Source organism: Phoenix dactylifera, chromosome 4 (genome assembly GCF_009389715.1).
Source record: "Phoenix dactylifera cultivar Barhee BC4 chromosome 4, palm_55x_up_171113_PBpolish2nd_filt_p, whole genome shotgun sequence".
NCBI classification, from domain to species: Eukaryota; Viridiplantae; Streptophyta; class Magnoliopsida; order Arecales; family Arecaceae; genus Phoenix; species Phoenix dactylifera.
Window position 1 is genome coordinate 16070434 of NC_052395.1, and position 22553 is coordinate 16092986.

At 37.2% G+C, this 22553-nt stretch overlaps 1 protein-coding gene across 1 annotated transcript; it reads right to left on the reverse strand.

Annotated features, from left to right (window-relative positions):
* Positions 1 to 2705: 2705 nt before the first annotated feature.
* LOC103705642 (2-oxoglutarate and iron-dependent oxygenase domain-containing protein CP2-like) lies at positions 2706 to 22236 on the reverse strand. The gene is made up of 9 exons (XM_008789455.4): positions 21586 to 22236; positions 17545 to 17592; positions 12870 to 13046; positions 12606 to 12756; positions 12409 to 12495; positions 9112 to 9236; positions 7550 to 7668; positions 3135 to 3246; positions 2706 to 2958 (listed from the first exon to the last, which is right to left on the reverse strand). The coding sequence occupies exons 1-9, from the start codon at positions 21898 to 21900 to the stop codon at positions 2926 to 2928; spliced, it is 1167 nt and encodes a 388-aa protein (XP_008787677.2). The 5' UTR covers positions 21901 to 22236; the 3' UTR covers positions 2706 to 2925.
* Positions 22237 to 22553: the final 317 nt, after the last annotated feature.

The following is a 22553-nucleotide window of genomic DNA, read 5'->3' on the forward strand; positions in this document are numbered from 1 at the left end:
GCTCCGCCAGACAGAATGCTTCACGGGACGGGGAATTAATGATCGAAACCCTCCTCATCCCAATTCAACCACTCTCCAGGAAGGAACGCCCATATATAATCCTGAAAAATTTTTGTGGCAAATTCCACCCCAGAAAATCTAACGGCTCGGACGCCCCCAAGTCCGACGTTGAGCTCTCGACCAAGAAGTGCGCCAAGGCATACCCAGTTCGATGCGCGCCTCTATTTGTTTATATAACTAAAGTACTGGATGACCAGGAGTCTAACTACTTCCATCGTCCGAGCAGCAAGGCAGCCCGACCTCGGAAGTGGGGGGCAAATGATAGGGGGGAAATGGACCGTCCAGCCCACAACTAAAAGGCCGTCCAGTTTCGGCCCAGTAAACATTAACGACGATCGGATGAATCTTCACCTCGGCCCAGGGCCAGTTCATCCTCGAAACTCTGCCGAAAGCTCCACCAACTCCAGACAATCGCCAACCCCAGCGATATACAGCATACGCTCCGATCCTCGAGCTCGGAGCACTCCCTAGAGTACACCTTGGAACTCAGAAAACCGAGCCATTCCTAGTCTTCACTAAGCCGACCTCGTCAAATGCATGACACGACTACTTAACGAGCTCAGCCTCGTCAACGACCACATCCATGTGCGGGCCTACGCTCACCTACGTGGCCGTACTCCACCACACTGCCGTGTCATGTCTCCATAACTGGCCAACAGCAGTCAGACGGCACCTTAACTACTCTGGCCATACCCTATTGTGACTGTCAACGCCCTATTGTTCTTAAGAACGGGCTGTACCGCACGTCACCAGCCTACCTGAGCTGCACGCCATCCGGCTCAGAGCCATGCCCCCTCATAATGGGGACTGACAGTACCTCCGTCACCTGGGCCACTCCACCGAGGCTATAAATAGCTCGGTCAAGTAATTTCTATGGGACCTTTTTGGCTGGACCAAATTTACCCACTATAACTTGATCATCGGAGGGCCCGTGCAGGAGGTCCGTGGAAATTTACTGGAAAAATCGGTGAGGCTTTATGCAGGTCCGTGGCCGTCGTGCAGGAGGTGGCTCCCGTCTTTCCCTTCCCAGCACCAGCGGCTCCGTCAGCTCCACCAGCTTGGTCACCCTTGGGCCAAATTTGAACCACAACAAGGCCTATAAATCTCAACAACTTCAATGCTGAATCTCAATAGTTTCTTTGCCCTCTTCCCCAACCCTTCCTCCTGCACCAATCTGCCATGCACCATAAACCCTGCCTCTACCAGTATGGTAAATCTTTGAATGGTTAACATAATAGAGTTAAAGGTATAAATGACTTTTCTAATACAAATGATATTGTGAATATAAATTAGCTGGTCCATAATAGGATTGTAAATTCTATAGATCGTACTGGCCCGTAGATATGCACATGCTTGTTAATATGGACGACGGCTCTTCTAAATGAGTCACGACTATTCTTAAATAAGTCATATCTTTCATGTGACCTACCGGTCAGCTCTAAAAAAAAAGATGGCATTGGTATTTGCATAGACAATTATAGCAACAATCATGCTGGAGGTAAGCTTCCATATACAACATAGTAATTTACCAGATCACTAAACCTTATTCGGGTAGTATCACCTCAAGCCTTGACAATTAAAAAAAGGAGCTACTGTAGAAGATGTTTAGTAGAAATAACAAAAAATAAAATTCAACAGCAACAACATAATAGTTTATTCAAACAAATAGAAAATTATGATGTTATAAGCTATACTTCACATTACAAACTAATAAATGAAGGCAAACTCCATGTCCATCGTTTTTTATAATTTTTCAAAGGTGGAAACTTCCATATCCATCAACTTAACCTCGAAGTTATGTTATACATATTAACAAGTCAATAGAGAAAATGAGACAGATAGGAGGAAGAGAATTATCAAGTCAATAGAAAAAAATGAGATAGATAGGAGGACGAGAATTATCAATGAGACTAAGATTATTCAAATTTTTGGTACAAGGAAATATCCAATCAAACTATCCACTCAAAATAAAAAGGAAAATAAAAGTTAATAGTAACAACAGAATATCTCTAACACCACAAGCTCCAATCCAACAAATGTATATGCATATATAGATTGAGTTGGGTCAGGTCCAATTACCCGACCCCTCAACCTAGTCCTGACGTAATCCAATGGGGTCTCGAAAAATCAGATCCGAAGCTGGCTCAATCCTATCTAAAACATGAATCCAACCTCAAGTTAACCGAGACCGAAGCGCACCCCGACCAAGGAAAACAAACTTGAGCAAAGAATATTAGGACCCCCAAGTTAACCAATAACAATGGTCTTCCAAATATCTCAAGTCAATGAAGGAACGGCATGCGCATATATACAACCCCAAGTTTTAAACAACCAATTAAAAATGCATTCGATCCCAGAGAAAAATACTCAACTGATCCTTTACAAGGACTAGCCTGCAATTGATCCACATGTTAAACTGTTTCCATCAAAAGCAGAAGATTTCAAAGCATTCTACCAAAAGTGGCTTTATCCCTGCAAAATGTTTCCTGACCTATTACTTGGAAATTTCAGTTCTTCACCAACATATTGCTTATTCAGCACAATAATGATATTCCTAAAAGAATTCTGCATCCTTATAGATGCATTTGCAAATCCATTAAGTTGCACATAGCCATGGCCATCCGTTCATAAAAGTGGTGCTGCTATTTAAGAATCCCTACTTAAAATATTACGACTGGATTTTGACAAAAATAACTCATAAATAAATAATCTAGCATTTACAAATATCCTTCAAACTACAACCATCTCAGAAGGGGGCAAGGCTAGTAGAACTACAGAAAATTACAACAGCAACTCCTTAAGATCTGAAAGAACAAGGATGCTATTTTACAACCACCCAATCTAAATGACAAACAAAAAAATCGCTTAGATGATGGATCCTCCACTCCGAAGGAATGCCTGTTGAAGATACACAAAGGACATATTATTGTAATACCCAAGCGCTGTAACTTCTTGTTAATTTTACAATATGCTCAGAACGCATGGTAGCGAAACAAAGTGAGAATGAACTATAAAAAGATGAAGCAAAATACGGCCAAGAATAAGAAATAGAAGAAACAAGGTGAGAATGTAACCAGCTTGGTAGCAGCAACTGAGTGACGCTGCCTTTCATTCTTTTCACGCTGACACTCACCACACCAGCTAGAAAAATCCTTCTGATATTTTTTCATCTCCCTAAAAACTGAACTGTAAACACAATGAATTTAGTTAGTAGACCACGTCTGTAAATTGCATTTCATAAAAGATTACTGGAAGTTAAAGGAAATATAACATAAAAAAGACAAAATATATGATAAACATAAAAGAAGCAAGAAGATCACTGATTTTAATTAGCATGCACGCATCATGATTTTTGAGCAGATGCCAAGAATATTTGTCTCAAAAGTTAAGAGCTGAGTACATATTCTCTCTCTCACACACACACATGCACACATCCAGTGGCTCCTTGCATCTCGTTGTGAAGATATGCCCCAGAAGAAGACTGGTATCATCACTAACCTAACTAAAGAATTACCATTGAGGCCATGTCTGGAATGGGGAAAGAAATCAAAGTAACTAGAAAGTTTAAGAAAATCTACACAGCACACTGCCGTGGAAAAGAAATACAATCCCAGAACACAATGGCTCTTAGCTATCTGTCAGCTGCTTCAGCATACTATTGCTCCTAAATAGTACCAAATGCTGTACTGAAGAATATGTAACTAGATGGTCATGAACTGAATGTTAGCCACAAGAACTGAAATTCAGATCAACTGAGAGGGGTAATTGGGACTTCAAATTATTCAAGATAGTTATGAGACAATCAACTGCAGCACATTCCAATTCTCCTTCAAAAGGACAGACCAAAAAAACATATAAGCTCATCAATATAAACATTGACTGGAAAACAAAAACAAATAATAATAAGCAGAAACCTTCATGTGGGGCTCATCATTAATATGCAGTAAAAATCTCGCTCATTAATGTAACAATTATGAACCAACAGATCAAGTTAACCTTATAATAGTGAAAATAAGAGGCAATCATGCTCATTACTATCTCCCCCAACATTTAACCTGCCTGGCAAGGTTAACCCTCATAAGAAAAAGTCAGCGAGGTATTTGAGAAAATTACACGTGCCCAGGCAAACGCATGCGCAAACAAATGATACACATGGATGCACGTGTATCATGATAAATTAAGTGGGCCTGATAAATTAAGGATCCAAAAGTTTGAACATGAAATACAATATTTAAAGTGCTCAAAAACAAAAACAAAACAAAACAAAAAACTTCCATGCTTTGACAGTCTATTGCCTATGAATCAAGTGGAGATAAAAATGGAGAATATCAATAAAATTAATGTATTAGTGGCCTAGAGACGACACCCCTCCTCTCGTTGGGGAAATTCTGGGTTCAAGTCTTCAGTGGTGCATCCCAAGTATTTTGACCTGGGTAATAAATCTTGGGTGGGGCTTCCTTTCTCTCTCAAAAAATATTGTAAAGTCTATAAACTAGAAATCCAAATCATCGATCTTGATCCAGAAAGATTAGAGCACATAAATAATAATCCAACTACTTGATGCTTCTAAGTTTTAAATCATATGTCAAATCCAAAAAATTATCATGCCACTGATTTTCCCTTTTGAAACAACTTGATGCATATATGGGAATTTTCCAGAACTTTTGATTTTTGTTTTCTAGACATTTAGATGCTGTATATCATGTTTAATGGTGCAGCTTTTCAATTTAGACATTTTATTGTCAAATTTGCATCAGTATGGTTGAAGCTTCAACCTTAGCAATACAAAATCAATAATCAGAATATTGAGGATCCATGCCATCGATCATCAGCTACATTTTTGAAATCCTTATAACCAAAGCTACATGTTTTCGAGAATTTTTACATATGCATCCAAGGGACTCAACACAAGCCAAAACAAGTTGCATGTTGAATATATTACTGGTAACATAAAATGAAAACCCAAACTGTTGATCACCATATATTAATATATACATCTTAAAAGCATAATAAAACTAAGATTCAACGGATTTAGAAGCTTCTAAACCATGAATTAATTTTATTAAGAAAACAGTGTGTTTCAAGATCACCTAATGCATAAGTACAAACCTACAAAACAAATGATTTATGTGTCTAATCATTTAAGACACTGTAGAATATTTAAGAGTGTTGAGTTTCAATACAGATGTTCCATCATTTATCGGCATTAGTGGGATTGAGACTAAAATTCCATCAAACACACACACATGCACATATATTGACAGATATAGAAAATCTTCAGCTTACAGACACTTCTTTAAACAACCTAAGTCTTCAAATAAATGTGGAAATCTCTCAATTAGGTACCATTAGTTCTATATTTATTAGTATGCAACAAGGTCTCAACTACCAATATCAATGATTCAATACCCACACTGTAGACATGATCAAAGCCAGCCCAGCCTGCCTGACCTGTTCCACCAGCCCAAATTCTAGGCAGGCCTGGGCATGCATTTTGGCGCGTTGGGCCAGGCCAAGCTCAAGTTGAGTCAAAAGTACAAAGACCCAACCCTGCCTGGCCCAACTATCATTCAAAAATATATATTTAATACTTAAAAAGTTAAGACTCTAATCCCGAATTTCAACTCTTATCCTTTCCTACACACTGTATCCCTGTCAGCATTTTTCTTATTTCTTCCTTTCCTAGCATCTTTCTCACTCCTCCCTCTCCCATAATCTCTATCTCTATCCCCCCCCCCCCTCTTTTTTTCTCACTTTCATCCCCTTTCGTGCTACCTCTCTCCCTCTCTCATGTTGGTGTCAAGCGTAGGGGAATGGACCACCATGGTTGGCAGCTTGTGCATTTTCGGGTTGGGCCAGGCCCAGTGCATGCCTTAACCTTCTATTGTCAAGCCAGACTCGGGCTCCAAAAATTATGCCCAAAACAAAGCGAGGCTTAAGCCCAGTTCTGTTGCTCTTGATTTGCGGCTTGGCCTGACTTGAGCCCAGCTCAATACAATGGATGCACATGTCTACTGTAGTGGCACCCAACTGTTATGAGCGTACCAAGTGTCGACACAAGACTCCAATCCAGAACCTAGTGCTGAAACAAGGGGCACACCATTGCGGCACTTAAAAAGTACCCTACAAATCCAGTATGGTATGCCGCACATGGACCAATATGGTAAAGTATGTAAAGTCATACATACAACGTGTAGATGTGAAATGTTTATCCACATAAAATAAACTACTAAGACAACTGATTTAATTTATCATAAAAAGTTTATCTTGAAAAAAGAAAAGAAAAAAGAGTTGCATATCCATTAGACATCTTTAAATCATGACCCTATTCTAATGATAGCTTGCAAGGTTAGCAAATATTATAAGCTTTATCTACTTATAGCTCAAATCAACTTTAGATATAGCTTGAAGCCTTGAGCCAAACAAAAATCCACAGATATGTAAACAGTCCTTACAACCTGCTATATAGATCATCCAACTCATTACTTTGCAATAGCATATAGCAGATGCCTCCATTTTCTTGATGCTTAAGAGAACTGATTTGCCCACATGATTTCATCCAAATAGCTCTCAAACATATAATTGATAATATACCATCTTCCCTTCAAAGTTAACATTCCAATTCAAATTGTAAGCACAAATTCAGGTGTAATAAAAGTATTACTCTCTTTTAATTACTTCAACTTATTAAGAATAGAAACGTTGCTAGCAAAGAGCATGTTTCAGGGATTTGTTAATTATCTTTCTGCAACAGAAGCTCTGGATCCATGTTCAACAACTCCAGAGAACATATAATATTATATATGACTTATCTTCTTTCTAAAGTAAAAGACTCAAAAAAAAAATTGTTAGAGATCCTGCGAAGATTTTGAGCAGATGGAGAAATATAACATGTTGCATATTACTTCATAGACACAACAAAGTGAACTACAAAGACATATAAATATGAGAAACTACTGCAGATCATTGAAGGATCCAGAATTAGCATAAGACTAGTCTTAGCACTAAAAAAACATAGTTTAGTTAAGAGCTTGATAATAAACAACAATTACAAGTCTCCCTCTCAGCAGAAAACAATGATCTCTAACTGATTTATTAGCCAGAATTGAAGCATAGTGGCTTCATCATATTTTGTGTTATTAATGCACAAACCTTCATAACATCATCCCTGGTTGTAAACGGGAATGGTTATAGGTGGCCCATCTATCAGGACCAAACATACCAATATATTGTACTATGCCATTTTTCTCTCCTCTTTCCAGAATATCCTTTGATCTCTTCTTTATCAGTTTTTGTAGATCTTGCATAACATTCCAGCTAAACAAAGTTTTTGAAAGGATCAAAAAAACATGACAGGCCAAAGAAAACAGTCATTTATTTGAGACTCCACCGAACAATGTCCAAAAACTGATTGTGCAAATCAGTAGATATCTTACTGGAAATAAGCCTCACATAACAAGAGTGAAAATGCAAGAGAGGGCGAGGGTACCTTCTGCACCACAAAAGCAAATTGATCCTATGTCCAGATGTTGTGGCACGGGCACCATGTCGATGACGACCACGATGAAGTATAGCTTGACCAGGGACATGGGAATAGTCTAAGATTTCCTGAGAATGAAGCAAGATCACTATCACAAAGCGATACAGAAATAAAGGTTAGGTAGCTTCATCTTCAGTGGAAGATAGAATTTAACATGATGACTGCCAATGAAAATTACATTCTAAGTTATTTACAACAACAATATGATAAAATTAAGATAACCAAAATTAAAAATGCATAAGCAATAATTTAAATAAAAAGAAAACAAGATATCATTACGAGGAAAGGTCTGATGTTAATACAACATAACATGCTGCATCAAATCGCAGACAAGCTTGTTAAAATGCAACATATTACTTCTGTTTTCAGTTTATATTACTGTGCTGCAAGAACATACAATAGCCATCATCTATCTGCTAAATATGCAAGATACACTACTCTTAAGCCATGAATTTGTTGCCGTGAAAGTTTATAACAACTTATTACATCAGATAGAAGGTTATAAAACTTGGTATCTATTGCAGTTTCAGTCCTCTAAATAGAGTTTTGATTTCAATAGTTCCGGATTCAACAACTCCAAGCAAAGTACGCCATTTAACGAAACCCATACTAGTGCCACCTATTACTATCAGTACGCCCGGTATGTGAGCCGATTCAGCGTACCGAGTGTCGCTACGCTCTCCGTACCATATACCAGTACCGTACCGGTATGGTATCATTCGGTACACTCCGTACCACTCGGTTCGATACACTCCGTACCGCTTGGTTCGGTATAATATGGCATACATTAGCTCCAAATTTTAGAACTTCAGTAAAAATAGTTACCAAAATGAAAAACTAAAAAATTTAATAAAAAGATCAAGAAAAGTTATTTTACATCATATTTTTGTGTTTTGAGTTATCTACGATTGCAACTTGTGTTGTCTGGGTAATTTCAGGCTGAAAGTAAACTGTTTATTTTGTGTCTTTGAATTATTTCTGCAAGCACACTTAATGTTGAATCTAATATTAAGCTACCAAAATGTAACAATAAAACATTCAAATTAAATGTTCAGAACATGACTATTCATTCTTACAAAACTCTCTAAACTGATTTACATTAAAAAACTTAGCCTTCGTTACCATCACCTTTGTATCTTATGAAAAAATTATATATGTCATATAGTGTTAGCTGGGACATATGAACTGGGCAAAGCACAGCACGATGCTACACATATTGTGCAAACGCAGGCATGATCTGTAAATTCAGTCAAGGCCTTCCTCATTAAATATCTATCAATAGATCATGTTTTCTTAAACTGTATACTTTCTTAAGTTTTGGCACCAGATCAGTTCCCATCAGATTTTTTTGACCATACATAATTACTTATTTACAATTGCCTCAGATTCTGGATATACATAGAAATATTGCAGAAAACTAATCAGAGTATCAGACAGTATATATCATTGCCGAGCCAACTCATATTCCATATTATCTCTCAGAAAATATTTGCTATGATACATTAACATACCTCAGGTTGGGTGTCTGAGTTTACATGTTTGTCACATCGAACGCCTCGAAAAAATAATTCACCACCAGAAAATTGCTTGCCCAAGCATACATTTAGTGTGATTTCTGAGTCATCCACATGGAAACCTACAATTCAAGATGAAACAATTTAAAAAAAGAAGAGTCTAAAGGTATTATACTAATTACATATCTCACTCTCCACAAACTCACAGGCAATCAAGAGAGAGAAAAGGGGGGAAGATATTAAAAAAGAAACTGAAACAAGCCGACAGTACACGATAATCAAAAAAAAATAGGTTATGATATTCATGTTCATGTGACAATAGTTAAAAAAAACACACTAATCTGTAAATTTTGATTTCTCGAATCCAGGTGTCTCTAATATTCTGCAGAATTGAACATTTTAAGGATCAAAAGTTGAGGATGATGAGCATTGCAGCAATACAAGGGAGAAAAAATCATAACCATATGCAAAATTCTGTTGAAACTTATAATTCTTTTGGCAGTTAACCACATGTAGTTCTATCAAAAAAATAATAAGTGGCATATGAACAACAACAAAGAAACCTGAACTCGAGCAAACCTTAAGTCAGAAGAGTGCACACCAATCAGAAGATCACATTGCCAAGAAAAATAGACACAAATACTTAGGAAACAAGGAGAGATGCACGTGATGTCCAACAGACAATAAAAACCCAACCAATATAAAAATTCCACCAGTTCAGTCACTTCTTCCAAGTTCTACACCAAACACTGAATGACTTGTTTGCTAACTAAGAATCATGACTAACTTCAAATGTGCAGATCATTCCTTCCACAAAATCCAACACATTGCATACGGGAGAACCATGATGACCAAACTAAGGCTGGAAATCAGCCAAGCTATTCTTGAAGAACTAAAGCACAGCTTGCTTATTGGCTTTTCAAAGCTCATTTGGTCAGAATCAAGCTGACCAAAACATTATCAGCTTGCAAAAGTAATTACAGGCTGGAGCTTGGCTTGAGAATCAGCTCATTTAAGCAATGCAATAGCCATGCCTGAACAAACATAACCGAAATCAACTCGAGCCTGAACAAGCAAAACAAACATAATTAGCCTTGTTATAGCCAAGCTGAGCCCAGATAACCCAAAGCTGAGCCCATTTGCAGCCCTAGATCGAATAGCTAGCTTACAGCTATCCCTGGATTGCTTTTTTAATGGACTAAATAAAAGAACCTCTAACATGTCAGGCAGGCCACTTCTTACTGCAAACAATATCATGATAAATGACCCTAATTAGAACTTTCTGATAGTCAGACTGTATCTCTTCAGCAATCAATTACCTCTGTAAAATAGAAGTAGGAGATGATACATGCCTGTTCCACACTATCAAATTAGAATAAAGGGACTTCACCATGTCAACTTGTCAAGCCCTATGCCTTATAGTGTCTGAACAACCCAAATCTGCCCGTGGAATTCATAGACAACATCATCACTCACAAACTAATAAAAACTACTAAGAAACTCCTGGTTTTCGTACAGCTAAGTAACTTCTGCCCCTCACAAAGTAAATCCTTTCAATGCTTTTCCACATTAGGCACTAAACAGAGATGTTGTTTCTTTCCATAATCAGCTTCCTTCATGTATAAAATATGCAAATGACAGTATTTAAACCACAAATCCCAAGAAAACCATTGAGGTATCAAATTGTTCTTAGAAGGAAGCTAAAAAAAAAAACTCTTCTTATATTGACCTGACAAAAAAATGACAGCCAATGCATGATAACATTGCAAGGTCTAGAAAGGGTTAGATGTACGTAACCTTACCCCAGCATACATAGAGGCTGTTTTCGCATTTCAAATCCATGAGTTGATATAACAAGAAAATAAATCAACAGATAAATTTAATCAGACCATGTTGAAAAAAAGAACCTGTTACAATTTCATGTGACACCAAATTTGAATTCTATCAGCTTTTCACCTTTTTGTCCAGTCATTCATTGTTTTATATTCGTCCATTGAAAGCAAACTACAAAAGATTAAAATCTCCTTGGCAAATATGTCAGAGAACACTTCGTATACTTAACAAGCATATAGCAACTAAGAAACAGTATTCGACAGAAACCTCACATCCCGCCGTCACCCTTTAATACAGTCTCTTTAGTTGAAAACAATCCTTTCCCAACAAAATCACTGAACCTCTAACCAATTAGCATGACTCACAACCCTTTGTTATGGTTAACTTCCGAATACAAAGATTTGTAGCATTTTCTTCGTTCAGCTTCCTCTCTGTCCTTTCTTAGCAGTCTCAAGTAAGTATTCCCTAGATCACAAATCATTATCTGTTGTGTCCAGATTTGTTATGAATCCTTCAAGAACAATGGGCATTTTCTTGACCTTCTCTATCATGCTCTTGTCACTCCAATTATCGGTGGCCTCTGCATCAATGCAAATCAATACATCAACTAGCATTTACTTTCCCAATATTCTGGAATTTCTCATTTACATAATTCTTAGGACATGTTTAATTTCCAACTCTTATTACAAGCAAGTAGTAGTTTAACAAATTCAAAGCACATAATCAATACCAATAAACAGTGCATGTATGCACTGACAATCAAGCATTTCTAACATCTAAAACATTCAAGAAGAAAAAGACCAAACATGATGAATAGAGTGTGAGAAAAAAACAAATAGCCCTGCTTCTTTCTAAATTCAGGAAGGATGGTCTGAGATGCAGTATATCCTGGGTGATTCCCAATATCTAACATATGAACACAACTAAGGACCTATTTGGTATTGCTTCTGTTTTCTATTTTTGTTTTCAAAGTCATAAGAAGAAAAGTGAACTAGCAGAGATACATGTACAATGAAACCTTTTTGTTTTTTCAAGTTGTCTGTAAAATCTTTAGAACTTTTGGTAGCAGAGATCTATTGCTTTCAGAAATGAAAGTAAAAGCAAGGAATAGCAGAAGTTTTTTTTTGCACATGCTATTGTCGACATCGATCGCCATGTGATATTTCACTAATTTGTAGAGAAACAAAAACACAAAAACAACAATGACACCAAACAGGCCCTACCTAATCCTTGGAAGACTGTTGTGGATAAACAAAAAAAAAAGCCAAATGTACGTGTTATTCCTTACTACAAGAATATACGAATAAGAAAACTATCACCCTGTGCAAGCCATGTCTGTTGGATCAAACAATATTGAAACTGTACAGCCTTCATTTACCTAACTAGGTTGTTCAACTTGCGGAATAGAATATGCACCAGAAAGAGAAATTATGCTCAATAAACGTGTTCATGTTCACTTACCTAACTCAACATCCTTGTCTTTTCCATACTCAACCACAAAGCCATGATGTGAGTCTAGTGTTGATCCACCAACCTCAGGAAAAAATACTGCCAACCCAAGAAAAAAAAGGTTTTTTTCTTAAAAAAATGAAGGTTATGACATGTTGATCACTAGTTTTTGTCATAAAATAAATGTAAAAAGCTGACATATCCATCACCTTTAGATATGGGACAAATGAATTCTTCCATAAGCTTGTTAAGCATAGGTTCCAGACCAAAATCATCAAGAACAGCACCATACTTGTTCATTGTATTTGGTCTCATTATCTTGAACTTGACTGCATTGACCCACTTTTCGAAATTTTCCACCTAATAAATAGATATGATATGCATAAAAAGGTCAAGTATACAAGTGTTGTAGAGAGTGTTCAATAGAAAAGCATTTTCTCATGTCATGGTGCTGCAGCAAAAATGGGGAGTACCTCATCTAATAAGAACTCACAGAAGTTCGGCTGAAGCATAGCAAATGTATAAACTCCAGGGGAGGGTTCTGACATTATGTTTCTGAAACTCTCTTCTGTGTTGTCGCTGATTGCTTTAATAAATGATGGCACGAAAAAAGTTGTGGGTTCTATGTTGTATAACTCACTATGTAGAGGCTGTTAATGTAAAAAAAGCAAGAGAACACCATAAATTTTTCAGACATGATATGAAAATACTTTACAGCAAGCCAACATCACTTTAACTCATAGTTAATGCAATTATATATCATCATCAAAGTGAATAAGAAGCTGTATCTTAACAGCATCCATCACATTCCAATGGAAGCATAATGTGGTTAACCAGGAAATCAGTCATCACCTATCATACATACATCTGTCAAAGTTGAACCTTTATTACTCAAAGTTCAGTAATTCATTATCATTGCTATATTCCCCAAGTTTTTCTTCTTTATGTTTTATAAACTGCAAGGGAAACTACTGCAAGTACTACAAAAATGACAACTCTGCTGAATTCACCAAAATTTCCTCATATATATTCAATACCCATATAATTTCTGAATTTCATAAACTTTTCAATCTTCATCCTGCCCACATATTTTTAGTGTACCACATATGGTAAAAATGACCAGCAGATGAAACCCAGTTTAGGCTGCTATCAAGAATATCAACAAATTGCATTGTGATTTATGGCATAGTAAAAGAAATGGCAATACATAGTCATAAAGCCAATACCACATCACTTAGGAAATTGTTGGGTAGATTTTGCAAGAAGATATTTTCTAACATTATCCATATCAATTTGGAGATAACACTTAAGAAATTGCCAAACGACGTACTTTGGTGGGCATTATGGAAGCAAGGGCACTTAAGTAGGCACCCATAAATTGTTGAGGACATGCAATGACACTTGCAGTTAACATTAGGCCATCCCTTAAAATGAATAGATAAAAGATTTTCGAGAAGCAACCGCGCAGCAATAATTATTTAAAATGTGCTGCTAGTTGCTGAGATAATGATAGAATGGAATGCTAAATCAAGAACTAGAGAGACAAGCCTGGGTTAAGGGCTTAAAATTTTGTAAAACTCGAACAAATTAAATAATATGCAGTTCTAGTAATAATAGGAACGAAAAAGGCCCCAACTGGATCCCCATTTCAAAATATGATTTCATTTGTTATATTGGATATGCTAAACGTTGAAAGATGGACAGGGACATCCAATGGATTATAGCCTGGTAAATGATGTGGCATGCTGATGTGATGCTCTTATCACAAGAAAATTTCTGCTAAGATCATAGTAAAGCCTAGAACGCATGGAATGCCGTACCATCCGGTACGTACCGGTCCGGTCCTAGACCGGTACCGGAACCACTAAAAAACCGGTATTTTCCGGTTTTTTAGCCGAACCGGCCGGTACGGAGCCCGTACCGGCCGGTTCGGAGCCTCGTACCGGTGCGAACCGTCCGGTTCCCACCGGTACAATTTTTTTTTTTTAGAACCACAGTGCCTCGCGCTGTGGTTTTTGAAACCACTGCGTACTGGCCGGTACGGTACCGGTACCGGCCGGTACGTACCGGACCAAACCGGTACCGTACCGGTCCGGCCGGCCACCGGTACGCCGATCGGTACCGGTATGGCGGACCTTGCTAGAACGTATTGTTGAATGATTCACTGTGATGAATGCATCGAAAGACTAGAAAAATGTAATCAAGCTTGAACTCTCTAAGGAATTGTGGCAGGTTAGATTTATAGCAATTGCAAAATGGTTGGTAAAGAATCATTAGGTACAGGAATCAAGGTTTTGAATACCAATACCAAGCCCCTAGTGTTTTCAGAACTATACAATACCAATACAATACCGGTGGCAACGGTCTCCAAAACTAACAGCTTAAAAAAAGAAAAAAGAAAAACTATCTGTACACACAAGGTATGGCCGACCATCAATATGCACCAGTATGGAACAATACAACAATACATACCGGTGCACAGGGTTTCGATGTCCTAACACCCATATGATGCCTGCCTGTTTCATGTCGGAACGATACTGCAGGGCGTATCATCCTGTTCCGGCAATTTTTAATCCATGAACCTCATATTTAGGGAAGCCCTAGTAAGGAGACCAACTTGAGTCCATCATAAATGGTTAGGAAAGAAAGAGGAACATCCCTGAATAAAGAGTAACTTCAAGCATAAAAAAGCAAAGCTGTATAAAAACGAGGACTCGGGAGTACCTAGAAAGCATTTTCCATTTATTTTAAATAATATAGCTTTACATTTGGTCCTTCCATTTCACAAAATAACAAAGTATATGTAGTCGAGAATCAAAAAAAAAAAGATAAAATAAATGATATATTATTGAACTAAGTTTAATCTTGATAAAAGTAGCAACAAAAAATGCTTAACTGAAATGAGGATTGAAGCTTATGGAAGAGTTAGTAGGAGTGAAACCAAAAATCCAAAGCTTGTGTAGTGCCTACTCAAACAAGGCCACTGAACAAGACTACAAAGTTTGCGTAGCACCTTACGACAAAGATCCAAACTACTCAAACAAGGCCTATGATAATGTCAATGGAGATTGCCATGAACTCTGAAAAAGCCTAGAGTAAAAAAGGTTGTAGCTTTACGATAAATACTTGGCACAGAAGGATTTACAAACTCAAACAAGGCCTATGATAGTGTCAATGGAGATTGCCATGAACTCTGAAAAAGCCTAAAGTGAAAACGGTTAAAGTTTTACGATAAATACTTGGCACAGAAGGCTTTACAAAAACAAAAAAAACCCAAAGCATTGTGCAAAGTTTGACGATTATGGTTTAATACAGTAACATAATCTATAACCATATTATAAAATTGTAGAATATCACACAAAGATTCCATCTGTCAGCTTTTATTCCCAATTTGACATTATTTTTTTATTCAAAAAATAGAAAGTAGCAATTTCTAATGGCATGTATATATGCAGCAAATATGAAAGATATGCCTTTTTTCTCATCCATTTTCTCATGTCTTGAGAGCCCGCCTCTACTTTTCATCCCAAAACAGCCAATCTCTTTGGCAACTACAAAAATCAACTAGAGTGACTATTTCTTTTTAAATTTATTACGTTCTCTTTAATTTTTAGTCCAATTCATTACTAAACCTAATAATGCAAGAGCACCACTTAGATTGTGATTTTGGAAATAATTTGGCTTTTAATTCAACCAGTTTCCAAACTCTACCAAATTCTAGCTTATGTTTGGATGCGAGTCCCTCTTAATCCAAGCCATCACCCCCTCTCTTTCCTGAATTTGCACTCTTCTCTCTCCCTCTTCATGGATGCACGAATGCATGCATATGCATGTACATATACATATAACTCCCCTCTCATCCTCCATAATCCACACTATTCACCCCCTTGACCTTTCCTAAACTAACTCCATAATATACATATAATTTCCCTCTCTTCCTCTCTATAATTCACACCACTCTCCCCCTTGAACTTTTCTAAATTAAAGGATTAAACTTATTTAATATCTCTCTAATCAATACATCATCCCATCTCCTCTTAATCCATAGCAATACCATCCCTCCTAAATTGAAAGTGGATACTTGTCACTTTGTATTGCATTTTCTAATTAGATCTCAAAAATCAGTCTTTTTTTTATTTTTTTGTTTTATAATTAATTTTTTGTTTTAGTTGATAGTTGACTAATATTTAAATTCGTACTCATATTTTTATCATTTTTCTCTAAATTCCACCTACTTAATTACTAGTATTACTAAAATGTCAATCATTACAGTGCTTAATAATAAGTTTGACATCCTTGAGCCATATGAATGTTGCAAGACTCAATCTAATTAACTAAATATGCATGTTCCCTGCAGTTCAAGTCAGGAAATGCAGCAAGCATGGAAGATTGCCATTATATGAATGTATTGTAAGAACAATTGGAAACTACATAGATATGAACCAATAATTCAAGAAAACAACCAATTTATAACGGTGATCTTCAACAAAAAAACCCAAAGCTTCATGCCAAAAGAACATGGCCCTCACCTATAGGTCATCCATGGTCATTTTGATCGTATAGCATGCCAAAAGAGGAGGGGAAATAACCCTACTTTAGTATGAGTTTACTGTGAGGAGTTTTAACTGCCAAAGTTCAAGAACCATCATATTTTCCAGCCCTTTAAGAAATTAGAAGTTGAACGTGTAGAATGATTTGAATCCAATTCACTTCATAATCACTCAACATACAAAAGAAAAATAATTGAACAAAAACACAAGCTCCTATTTGTCATTCACAAAAGAACAAGAGCACCAAGATATGTAGCATTAAACAAGAAACTAATGAAGCTGTCTGTATCCACAGAAACTGGCCAGAAAGTAATATATCATAATATATTACATATTACAATGAGCAAATTCTTGGTTGCTATGAACTAAGTTCAGGAACAGATGCAAAAGAAATACTGAAAAGTCTATATAGATCTTCTGATTCAAGTAACTAGATTTCCAGAACAACATCAAGCTGAAAAGATTTCCTTGGACACAAGGAAGCAAAAACCTACCTGCAAAGTTGATCAAACATGTCCGACAATAACATTAAGAGAAACTATCCCTCAAGATCAAAAAGCATAAAAAATTAAGCACAAAACACATTCAGAGGATGAACCTGATATGCTGACATTATCTTCTGCCTGTATTCTTTGTGTCTCTGAACCTGATACAGTAAGAAGTTATTATTATCTGTTGAGCTGGAAAATTATTTACCTTAGCTAAAAAGTATGATCAGAAATTGAAAATAGAAGTCAAAAATCTAAGAGGATCGAAGTGAACTAACAAGCCTAGCATTTTAAAACACAGAGATGGTTTACACATGAAATCCTTCATGTCAATCAATACGAGGACATGAGCAAATTTGTATTTCAAGTATTTTAATAAAAGTACCGCTGACTCAGGACTTTGCATTTTAGTGAGATCATTGATGCATCTAGCATGTTAAGGAACCAAAGCCACCAGGCTGCAAGTCAACCATAAAAAAATGATATATTTCAATTTTTATTCCCCACTGTTGTATCCATACACCACGATATCAAAAGTAACTCCTTAGCTTGTTGCTTCGGCCAGCTTGGAAAGCACCAACCCGGAGTTCCTGCATCGAGATCTAGTATTTAAAATCCATGCCATGTCTGATGGACATATGTGTTTTTACCCAAATCATACTCATGAAGGTACAGACCAAGGTTTGAAGTTTTGGCCGAAACAGATCCAATGAATTCGGATGAGCTTGAAACTGACTGAAACTTTTTATTTTTTGTTTCATAAGTAAATAGTGCCACATCTGTTTTTAAGGCTCTAATGATCTAATCCATGTTATTTTTATTTAAACTTTATCAGTAAAGTGGGTAAGATGCAATCTTGATGTGTGTTTTTAAGTTATAGAAAAATTGCAATGTGTAGCAGTAATGATGTTTATGCATGTCTAGGAGCTTTGATGTTAATTTGGAAAGTGACATATGTTATCAATTTTATGCTCTTGTGTGCTTGCCTTTTTTGTTTATGCATGATTGAGTGACATTCGGTGTTTTAGTCAATACATTAGTACATTCATGTGATATGAGTAATGTGTTAAGCTTCAACAAAATTTAATTTCAGTCCAAATAACATAAATTATGACTCTAGATGATGTAAAATAAAATAAGATGTTGTAGAAACTTGTCTTGGTTTGTTTTTTTTTTAATATTCAAGTTTATTTTGATTCTTTTGACCAAAACTCTAAAACTCAGAGCGAAACTGATAAAACCACCAAAACTGTGGAAACCAAAACTCTACCACAGGGACCAAAACCGAATCCGAGATTTAAAACCTGGTGTAGATCTCTTTGACCTCCCACTTTATCCTACATGGGAAATATCATCTTAGCATTCCCACGATGAGTTTTCATGTGTACTATGCACATCATTTCTCATAGCTGTATGTGTATTTGCTAGCATTGAATTACACATAAGTAGGTCAATGATGAGTGTTTGACTTTTTGGTTCTTTTTTAATTTGTATGATAAATGAAAGTAACCCCCAGAAAAGTAAATGTGACATAATATAATTTCAGCATTTCTATTTTCATTCTGATAAAATAGTACCACCAAAACAATCTATAACTAAAATCAAATGCAGCGAAGTAGGTGGGAGAGGAAATAAACCTTACCTCCCACAAAATATCTAGACATGAACTACTTAGACAATAGGATTGTATAAAGTAGCAAATTCATATCAAGAAAATGTCAGAAGCATAACACAAAAAAATATTGCACAGGCCCCCCAAGTTCTCAAAGCCATGCCTAAATGCACTAACAACCATGGGAAAAAAGATATTTCCAACCTAAAATTCACCAAAAAATGTAATCATCCTAATTTTCTCGTTGAACCATTCAGCTGTTATTTAGTTATTCAGTTGTAAATAAGTTATCTCACACTCCTTCCAATCACATCAGACTCCTTGCCTCTTATTTTTTAAAAAAACTGTAATCTATTTTATGAAACTGATTATTTGATCCCTTATTTACAAATATAATATCTTACTATCCTCACAATCCATTAAGAGTCCTTGATTTTAGTTAAGAATTATATGTTTCAAATTATTTCACAGTAGAGTGGCGCATATGGAATAATTTTCTACAACAGATATTCTTGCATATATCACCTGACTTCCCATCCCTTAATTAGTCATAATATCATAGTTGTCGAATAGCCAGACAACTCTGGGCAAGACTATCATATAACCTAGGTGCCAGGTGGTCACTAGGCACTAAGATGATAGACCAAGCTTCTTATTAGAAAATTATCATTCATTCAATCACTTCTTATATCTTTAGACCCTTCAAAAAGCAGCATATTACTTGCCTCAAGGCATGGGAGATGATACATTGCACAATCACCCATTAAAAATTAAAAATACCTAAGATATATCGGAATATGTAAAACATATTTAAGAATGAAAATTAAAATATCAGTTGATTTAGCTCAAATGGTATAGATTGCTGAAGTGGTTTAGCTTTGACTGAAAGACCTTCAAGTGTCATTTGTTTGACGCTTGATATAAGATTTTTAAAAGTATCAACCATTGTTGGAAGACTTTCGGGGGTCCTTATATCAAATCAAAGGATCAAGCTCATTGTTGGACGAGTTCAACTCACTCATTGTTGGAAGAGTTCAACTCTCTTCCAATTTTCAAAAGTAGCTACCAAAAACTTCATAAGTATCCACGTATCCAATACATATCCAACTCGGATACATATCTGACATGAATTTTTGGAGCTGGATTTAAGTGTCCAAATAAACATTAATTCATGCACCATGGAGTCCCTTAAGCCTATCCAAATCACATCAACAACTATGAGAATATTCTCTTCTAACTAGTACATGTGAATTCATATAATTTTTTTTCGAAGATGATTCTTATCATTCCATTAAAGCAACTTATATTTTTCTAATTTCAGATACAAGATGTTCTGTTATCCATCCAAAAGAAGCTTGAGGCCAAAATCCACACAGTAGAAAGCATTTAACAAAAAAAATGCATTAGTCATCATTTTATAATTATTTTACATGTCTTAGATTCAATATATGGTGAAGCTTGAGTGTTTCAAAAAGCAAAAAGTACCCATGCTTGTGGCCTAAAATAATCCAAAATTCTGTTTAAAAGAACATCTTCTATTTCTGAATGTGTTAAAGTTATAAGTTGATCTGGAGAAACTTTTCGATCCTGGTGTGTAAAGCATCTATCATCATAAGCCATTAGAAATATTATAACATTGCGAAATGAAGAACATAGAACTACTTCTGAATAATTATGGGTGGACTTCAAACTCTTACCATTTGCACTTCTTTCCCTCCCTCTCTAGAAATTAATTCCTACTAATTAGTATAAGTATGGCAAACCGCAACACTGACAAAATATGGCAATACAATTCGCTGAATGGCAATATAATTCATTGAACCTTGAGCTAAAGTCTTTGTTTGAATCACCACAGCAACTTTGGGTTTAAATTTCCTGGATACCTAAGTTTTATATCTAAGTAACTAACCATTGTTTATTATACTACATCAAACATGTGCAAAAAAACTCAAGAGACAAAATACATTTGTGAATATGCTGAGATCCCAGCAACATCCTAACTAGGAGACAATCCCATATGCTCCATTGGAGCGGATTAAATCAATTGATCCTTCAATTCACCAAAACCCATCTATAAACTATAGATAAACACAATTCCTATCCATAGATTTGAATGTAAATCAACCAAAGGTGCTGCAATTTTTTCACCGATCAAAACACTCTCGAGTCTCGAATTTCCTTTTAAATCAGATATCTTCCAATGTCTAATACTGCTCCCAAATCCATTCTACAATATGCTGAGATCAAACGGTTAGATGGTCCAGATCTCCAGTCTGGCACATGGATTGCTGCTCGATGGCCGAGAATTCCCAGCAAGTTGTCCTGCCGGCTATCAGACAGGCTGGCGAATTCTTTTTGCTAGTAATCAGGACAAACCAAGTCTACAAGGGCATTTCCGTCATTCACCATTGAAAGTAATTCAAAATAAAAAAAATAAGCACAGCGATCCGCGCAAAACTAGCAACGGAACCCTAACTTCAGAAACCCTAATCGGGGAAGCAAGAGGAGAGAAAGGGAAGAGACGAGAGAAAAGGCTCACCCTGGTTCGCTCCCCCTCGGGCAAGTACCTAGCGAGGATCTCCTTCATGAACTGGATCTTGGCGTCGCGCGGCACCTCGAGCATCGTCGGGGGGAGGTGCCGCTCCAGCGAGCTGAAGATGGACGGATCGAACTCCGTCTCCAGGTCGTCGTACCGCTCCGGCTTGTGCTCTGTGTTCGGGTTCAGTCGGAGACGGCGGTCGCCGTAAGTCGGCCGGCCCGTCCGCGGCGCCACCGCCACAGCCACCGCCCCGTTCCCATTCCCGTTCCCCGCCGGTGGGTCCTCCCTCCTCTCAACGGCGCCGTCCAGGGACATCGTTCCAACAGCAGAAGCCCGCAGTGGGGCGGGGACTCGGAGGAGTTCACTGCTCGCCTGCCATCTCGGATGAGAATTCTGAATGGAAGTTAGAGAAGATTAGGGTTATGGTTAGGGTTAGGGTTTGGAAGGGGGGCTTCGTTAGAGTCTTAGAGAACAGAAATGCAATCAGGGTTTGGTGAGAGGTTGGGATGGGAGTGGTAGAGGCATGGAGCACGTGTGGCATTTTTTCACGTCGTTGCGATATGGACGGGTTTCGTTAATGCCACCTCTTCCGTCGGAAATAACGCGAATTGCCCTTTGCGTCGGATACACGGGAAATCATCAGCTGCTTGTACGGACGCTCCTACCTGTAGCGGATGGGAAAGCGGGTCGTGGTGGGCATTAGGGTTTTGAAGGAGAGAGGAGGGTGGGATTTCCAGACTGTATGGAGACAAACAGCAGAGAGCTTTTCAAGTTAACAGAAATCTGACATGTGTGCAATATCTTTTGTCAAGTGATGTGCCGGACTCCTGAAAGTGAAGACTTTAAACATGGTATTTAATAGAGAGAGTTTTTCTTTTAAAAAGAGGGCCCACGTGGTGTTTTTTAATAGCATCTGGAGGCCGATTCTCTGAATCTCCATCCACCGCAGGGGCGGCCCAATACAATTG

Excerpts from the sequence above, each read along its gene's own strand:
- LOC103705642 (XM_008789455.4), bottom strand. The coding sequence starts at position 21,900 with ATGTCCCTGGACGGCGCCGTTGAGAGGAGGGAGGACCCACCGGCGGGG. Across the intron at positions 7,669-9,111 it reads ACTCAGACACCCAACCTGAG|GAAATCTTAGACTATTCCCA; the intron begins GTATGTTAATGT and ends CTTCATTCTCAG. Across the intron at positions 3,247-7,549 it reads TTGCTTTTGTGGTGCAGAAG|TTCAGTTTTTAGGGAGATGA; the intron begins GTACCCTCGCCC and ends TTGTGTTTACAG.